This window comes from Amaranthus tricolor, chromosome 2 (assembly GCF_026212465.1).
Source record: "Amaranthus tricolor cultivar Red isolate AtriRed21 chromosome 2, ASM2621246v1, whole genome shotgun sequence".
NCBI classification, from domain to species: Eukaryota; Viridiplantae; Streptophyta; class Magnoliopsida; order Caryophyllales; family Amaranthaceae; genus Amaranthus; species Amaranthus tricolor.
Window position 1 is genome coordinate 3710808 of NC_080048.1, and position 7848 is coordinate 3718655.

General features: G+C 27.5%; 1 protein-coding gene across 1 annotated transcript; it reads right to left on the reverse strand.

Annotated features, from left to right (window-relative positions):
• Window positions 1–4402: 4402 nt before the first annotated feature.
• Window positions 4403–6308, reverse strand: LOC130806851 (membrane-associated kinase regulator 5-like). Its single transcript, XM_057672072.1, has 2 exons — window positions 5324–6308; window positions 4403–5221 (listed from the first exon to the last, which is right to left on the reverse strand). The coding sequence occupies exons 1-2, from the start codon at window positions 6174–6176 to the stop codon at window positions 5148–5150; spliced, it is 927 nt and encodes a 308-aa protein (XP_057528055.1). The 5' UTR covers window positions 6177–6308; the 3' UTR covers window positions 4403–5147.
• Window positions 6309–7848: the final 1540 nt, after the last annotated feature.

Sequence of the window (7848 nt, forward strand, 5' to 3'; positions counted from 1 at the left end):
TAATTTTTCATTACCATTTAATACCATACATTCATATGATAATGCATTAGAAAATGTTTTGTACTTTATCCGTTCTACTATACTTGCTAGATTTGACTTTTTACTAATCCAATGTGTTATTTTGATCATTTATATATTGAATTATACAAATCTAAAAATTATAAAAACTTAATATTATGAAAGTAGGTGATTAGACAATTCAAATAAGATCCCACTTAACTATATTTTTTTCTTACACATTAACGGCAATACATAAAATAAGATTAAACGATGAATAATATTAAAACCATTATGTAGCTAGTATTTTAGGACGAAGAAAGTAAAAAAAATGAGATTGTGAAAGGACAATAAATATGATCATTGAATTTGTGAATAGATATTCCTACTAAAATTACACTAAATTCCTACTATCATTCTTAATTTAATTTTGTACAAATCTTATAATAAATAAATAATTAACAACATTATTTTAAAATTTTTATAATTTAACTTATTTTTATATAATATTACTAAATAATTTACTAACACATCGATAATTTAACCCCCTAACTCAAAACCTTTATTTTGCTCCTATATATAAGTAACCTCTTTTCCACATTATTTGAATTATCTCAAACCAATATCTATTTTGTATCAAATGCTAAGCGAACCGAAACCTTAGATTCCTCTGTATTTTAAACCATGTGAGAAAGGAAGCAAATAACGTCATGTCTATTTGTCTATGAGTAAATTGGAATCAAACTGACAAACTTAACCAAGAATTACATCATCTCTACTACTGGAATCAAACTGCTAGCCTATGACCATCACTATTGACTCATCACTTGTTCCACTAGATACTGTCTCTCTTCTCACATACTTGCTCGTTTAGTTGTAATAATTAAGTTACTTTTGCAATGAGATGAATCAAACAAGATCCCACTTGACTATATTTTAACATATTGACTAAATATTAATCAAAATTAAGAGTAATGAATAAATAGTGCATTTTTAACAATGTTGCAACTAATTTGAAATGGAGGAAGTAATTGCATTCAATTATGACATATTTTGTGGAAAAATGTCATTATTGATAACAACTTAACAAGTACTCCCTCCGAACTAATTTAGATGTCCCATTTGCTTGGGCATGGTTATTAAGGATGGTGTGGGGTCCATTAAAAAGGGTAAGTAGTAAAGGGTAAGTAGTGAAGGCTAGTTGGGTAAGTAAGGTATATGGGGGTATATTCGTAATTATTTGTGTGAACTAAGAATATTTAGGTAAAAAAAAATTGATAAAAATAGAAATAAGACAACTAAAAAGACTTTACCAAATAAGGAAGTGGAACAACTAAATTGGTTCGGAGGGAATACTATATAATGAAACTAAGTACAATATGATAAGATCCTCATAAATTCCTTTTTAAAAAAAATTGTCATGGATAATTAGACCTATTGTCAATCTGTTTTGAATAATCCCTTATTTTAAAATAATCTGACCTTTATATATGTTTTGTCACGGCACCCCTTGCCACCATTTAACCGGGCATTGTAGATATATATTAACTGTTACACTCACCTTTTTTATGCTTTTTCATTGGCCTACCCTTACTCCTCTTTAATATTAAATACCAATAATAATCGATTAAAATGTGAGATGGAAATATGAAATAATATCCAAAAAAAAATAAGGGCGGGATTAATCAAAACAATTTTTTCTTTTCTTTTTATATCTGTACTTTGCTACAAATATTTTCATAGAATTATTTCTATCATTTTTATATTTTCATCTGCATATTTTAAGGAGGACAGCACTTCATTAGCTCGTGCTAGTTATTGCAGATTTCTGGCATAAAGATGAAATTTAGCTGTAGATAGAGCATAGATTAGCCTGTATTTTTGCAGGTTTGACGTAAAACTAAGGTCTTACTATATTCCCTCTCTTCTCCTTTTTCTTGTCTTTTTCCTCTCTTACTCCTACTACTACTTTCTTTTAACCCCAATTGACCGCCAAATAAAATTTCTACCGTTGTAATTTTTCTTGTTTTAAATATACTAAAAAGAAGATAATATTTACTTTATGTTATCTATTTTTAGAAATAATCTTATTATTTTTTACTTTTTATATTTTTCTTTAATTTTTAAATAATTTACTAATTTAACTCTATATTAAACTTTTACTTTTCATATTTTTTTAACAATGAAAACTATACGAGACAAAAAAGTAAACGATAAAGGAAACGAAAAAAAATCATGAATTGATTTAGTGATTTAGTGTCGCTTTCTTTTTCATATGACAGGAGTTTGATTCTGACTATCTAAAGCAAGGATTAATTCTCTTTATAACCTACCCCAATCAACAATATTAATAATCATAAAAAAATGAAAAAAGAAAAGAAAAAATCTTAATGATATATGAAAATTAAAGGGGAAAAGCAAAAAGGAAAATAAAAGGAGATAAAAAAAAGAATTTTCTTTTTTGTATTGAAAAAAATTAAAGGAAAAGAAGTGTTATTTGGGTTAGCAAGAAATAAATAAGCTTTGGAAAGTATTTTGTAAAAGATTGACTAACTACCCTTTTTTCTTTTCCTTTATCTTTTTCTTTTTCCTTTCTCTTCTTTTTTTCATGCCAAAAAATTAAAAATTGCCTTTTCTTAAAGGTTTTTGAGTCAATTGTTCGTTACATAAAAATAGATTTTCAATAGAATAAAGTAAAATATAAATTCTTTCTTAGCCTTTTAAGATAAAATGCAATATTTTTTCTATTTAACAAAATCTAGAACCTATTTTTTATCAGCTTGTTTTCAGTTTTAATCAAATAGTTTAGGCAATTTAATTTAAATGGTTTGATTTATGAATTTTTTTTTATCTATATGATAATTTTATCTAAACTAATAATTTTAATTGTCAATTTTGTTAAAATAAAGTAGTGTTTTCTTCATAGTAGTATTAAGTATTACTCCCTCCGATCTTTTAATTTAGTCTCATTTCCTTATTTGGCAAAACCTTTGAATTAGTCTCATTTCTATTTTTGGCAATCCTTTTTTACTTAAATACCCTTAGTTCACACACGTAATTACGAATTTACCCCCGTAAACCCTTAAATACCCTTACTTAAAAATACCCAACTACCACCTTTTACATGGACCCCACACAATTCTTAATATGCGTACCCAAGGAAATGGGACTAAATTAAAGGATATGCCCAAGGAAATGGGATTAAATTAAAGGATTGAAGGGAGTATAATTTATAAAAGATTAAATAGGAATAACTGTTTGTGGACCTTGGACTTAGGTCTTAGTTAAAAGGGAATACTTGCTCAATTTCATGTACTCTACAATCATACATACTTGAAACCAATTAATTGAGATCAAAATAAAGCATAACGATCTTTTATACTAACTTCTAATGTGTGTAGACACAACATTATTGAAAGTTAAAAGACGTTTCAACTCAACTAAGTTTATATCAACGTATTTTTTTTTTATAAATTTTCATAAATCTTTTGCTTGAATACTTAGTAATTTTTAATCGTTCATTTGAATTCAACTCAAATCAATTCTGTTTAATATTATATGATATTTTCTTTGTTGTGTTAATTCAACACAAATTAGGACAATATCAAAAGTAGTATATTTTTCTAATATCACCGACATTAATTAAGAGTTCGTAAATGATGGCTCCTCGAGAAATAAATTAACAGTTTACATGTGAAATGTATTATTTATTTGTTTGACCGTAGAGAAAGTGATAATGCTTATCAAAATACTTTGAAGAAATTAAGAAGTTAGACAAGGATCAAATTTATAAAGTATAAATAATATAGGTGAATTATTAAAACATTTACCGGTGAAATATTTAAATATTTACCGGCATAAGTGAAAGTTTTAGAACTAGATTTTTTTCATTTGCAACTAAATTTAAGGAAAGTTGTAAGAACAAAAATACCATTATTTCTCCTCTATGAAAGCTTTTTAAGAGAAAACACATAAATATTTAAAATTACTTAATGGATAAAAGCTAAGCATTGTAAATGAAAATACGAAAATCCAAATGATACATGAATAATTATAGAGTATGAATGATAGTTAACTTTCTTCTCAAATCTCAATACAAAATGTCTAATTTTCTTTGTACAAAATATACCTTGTGAGGCCCAAACAACATTGAACCACAAAAATTTTTCTAAATAGCAAAATACACACGATGTGATAAACTGATCAATGAGAATATGCAATACTGAGATGGGTCATGGGATCAGTTGTACAATTTCTACCATATTTGAATTTCAAAATGGACAATAGATGATCAAATTAATCAATGTTACCATGTATGATCCATTAGCATTGATCGTTGATTTTATAAGAGTACTATTCAAAAAACAGTGGATCATGTTTCGGCTATAGTAATTAGAAGTCAGGTCATATTCCCAAGTATCAACTCAAATATGATCTTTACTAACCAATTAATTAAGTTCGACAGAATTCTTATCATTAGTTAGTATGCAAACTTAACTTCTCCTTCAAATGTTCAAAATTGTGAAGTTTGTTGTCTACATGTAAGTAGTGCAACTTTAACATTGCTTTAGGCAACAGAAAATTACACCTAAGTGAACAAAACTAACCACTAATGGTGGACCGTGGATAACAACTTTGTGATCCGACCAACTCACGTACACCACCCTACATAAAATTATCATGGTGAATCATTTCAAAAATGCAATTACTAAAAGTTTCAATTTACGAACACCAAATAATTTCACAAAAAATATACAAAAATCCATCATCATTGACATTAACAAACAGTTTTACACTTTACAAAGACGACTCAAGTGACCTCACCTCACTCGTCACTCATCACTGGTCATCATAATCTTCCAAATTCTTCTCCATCATCATTTCTAACAAACTAACCAACCTACAAATCGTCATACCACAAAAATAATATAAAGATCCTTTTCAATCTCTTTTCTCTCTCTAAAACAGAGAAATTACACCAATTTACTTTTCTCCTGAATGTGTTTAACAAATCCTAATTCAACCTATTATATTTTGAGGAAGAAATGAAGATGTTCATTTTCCGGCAATTTTCACAAACAAACTAATAAAAGTAAAAAGAGAGTTTACAAGTAGTGGACTAATCATTTCATTTGCTTTTTTATTTCTTTTCAGATTTCTTCTGACATTTGAATTGACTTCTCATGTGATGGATCACTGCTACATCTCGATAATGACGAATGACCTGAAAAATACACAAGCAAATTTAAGTAATGTAAATTTAATATACTGCCATTAAAGGACAAATTAAGCATAGAAAGAACAATTAGTTGAAATTTATGTTCACCTGTAGAAGTGAGAGAACGCTTGCAATGTAAAATTGCGCCTTCGATTCCGTCACAAGGATGGTCGTTTCTGGCAGAAAACGTTGCCGGAGGTGAAACTCCAATTGTCGCTGAAGCGGATTTGCTTTTACCTAATTGCTTACATCTAACTTTAAATCGACTGATTTGCTTTTCTTCTTTCCTGGGAAACGACGTCGTAGATGCTCTGTTCGGAGAAGAGATGTATTTCTCACCGTCGATGAGCTTTTTCGACGTATTTGGCTTTATTAAATTTAAGTATTTTTTAATTGTTTCTTTTGAGAACCGTTTAGACGATTCTATCAAAACCTCAGAGGTATGTTTTTCGACGTTTGGACTAGCTGAAACGCTTGAACTATTGCTACGACTACGAGTAAATTTTGGAACAATCGAACCATCCTCAATACGAAATTTCACAGTAAACAAACTCGCACCGCTCCGTCTCGGCGAACAACTAGACGAAACGCTCTCAGTTTCAAGAAACTCCTCAACACGCTTTGATTTCTTGTTAAATCTATCAAACATGAAGACTCGAAGCTTCGGAGAAGCAGAACGAAGTATTGAGATTGGCGATTGAGGCTTTAATTTAGGTTTTTTCTCAGATTCCTTCTCTTCGACCGTGTTTTTCGAGCAAGTAGAAGAAATAGAGAATTTGGAATCGTAAGAAGGTGGAAATGTGAGTTCTAACTCGAAGAAGGAATCATCATCATCATCAGTTTCTTCATGGACGTGATCAGAAATGGTGGAATCAGTGATGGTAGTTTCAGTTCCATCATTGTCTGTAATGCCGATTCCTGCGGCGACTTTTGATGAATTTGATTTCCAGAACTTGAGCATTATTAGGGCCTCTATTGCTGATTGCTATTTGCTGTAGCAGAGTCAATGTTGTTTGTTTTGGAGGGAGGAAGATTAGAGAAAGCAAGAAGATAGAGAGAGGAATGAGGATTTGATTTGCTTTTGTCTGCCTGTGTGGGGAAGGGTAAGTGACCATGGGTATTTATAGAGGAGTGAAAGATCTTTTTATTCCTATGATTTTTTATGTTTTTTAAAATCTCAATAGTACAAGTACTAATAAGTTTTAGTGCTGGTTAATTTATTGTTACCTTTTTTTAATATCGCCATATTTTTAAATAAAATTTCCTAAATTTTGCTATCATTATTTTTTTTCAATTCATTAACTTTTACGTTATTTCATCGTGAGCGTAAGTCATATAATTTTCATAGATGTTTCACATAGTTTAATTTTTTGTCAATTAATTTATGATAAATTTCGTTCAATAAAATAAAAAAATAATGTTCTTTTTATAAAAGAGTAAAGTTTTACAAAATGTATGATTGGATGTAGGTTAAAACAATCAATTGCTATGAATAAGCTATTAAGTTTTTTTTACCGACATCTTCATAATCAGCTAGTCAAATCAATCACTACAATCAATTATCAGATAAGAGTAGTATTAATTATCAATCATTTGTCAAACATCCCAATAAGGTTACTAAATTTTTTTAATATAAAATTTAAGTTAATTACGGTTATTAATAAATCACTATAAAAAAACACAAGAAAAACTAATTAAATGATCAAAACAAAAAAAAAATCATAAAAGTCATAAACCAATAAATATTTACCACGTACAAGTAATTTACCAAATTAGTAAATCACCATTATTTACCTAGCAAACTTCATTTTTTAAAGTTAGTTTTTTCTACTACATTATAAGATAAGATATTTTTATCATAGAAAATATACAAATAATTTTGATCATAATAATATACTAGGTGATTGCCTGTACTAAGCAGGGGTTATTAATACTTAATTATATTTAACATATACTTTTAAAAATAAATAAAAAAATTATCAAAAAATATAATAAAATAAAAAATAATTATTGGTTTTTGCCTAATTTTGACCCATTTATATATATACTAATGAAAATTAAAGTTAAACAAAATATATATATATATATATATATATATATATATATATATATATATATATATATATATATATATATATATATATATATATATATATATATATATATATATATATATATATATATATAGGTATAGATATATACTTAGTGAAAATAGACATATTTATATCAAACTATATCAACTATAAATATTTAACCACCCTTTTTTTATTTGTATACAACATTGTATCTTGAAGTATAAATATTATTATCATCATCACATATTAATATCTTTAGTATTCGTCTAATTTTGACCCACAAAACCGTTACATATGATTGATCATGCCTTAATATGTACTGGTAAGATTTTAAAATTTATGTTAGGTAATAATCAAATAATTGAATTCTAATTTTATATCTTGTTCTTTATCTTCTTATTAGGATATTCTTAATGTTAAGTCTTTAGTTGTTGATCAAACTAAATAAAGGAAAATAAAATTTTAGATTTTAGTATTAGGAAACAATATCATGATTTGTTATTGTCAATTCTTCTCAAGTTTTATTGCTCCTCTATAAATATCGTTTATCTCTAAACG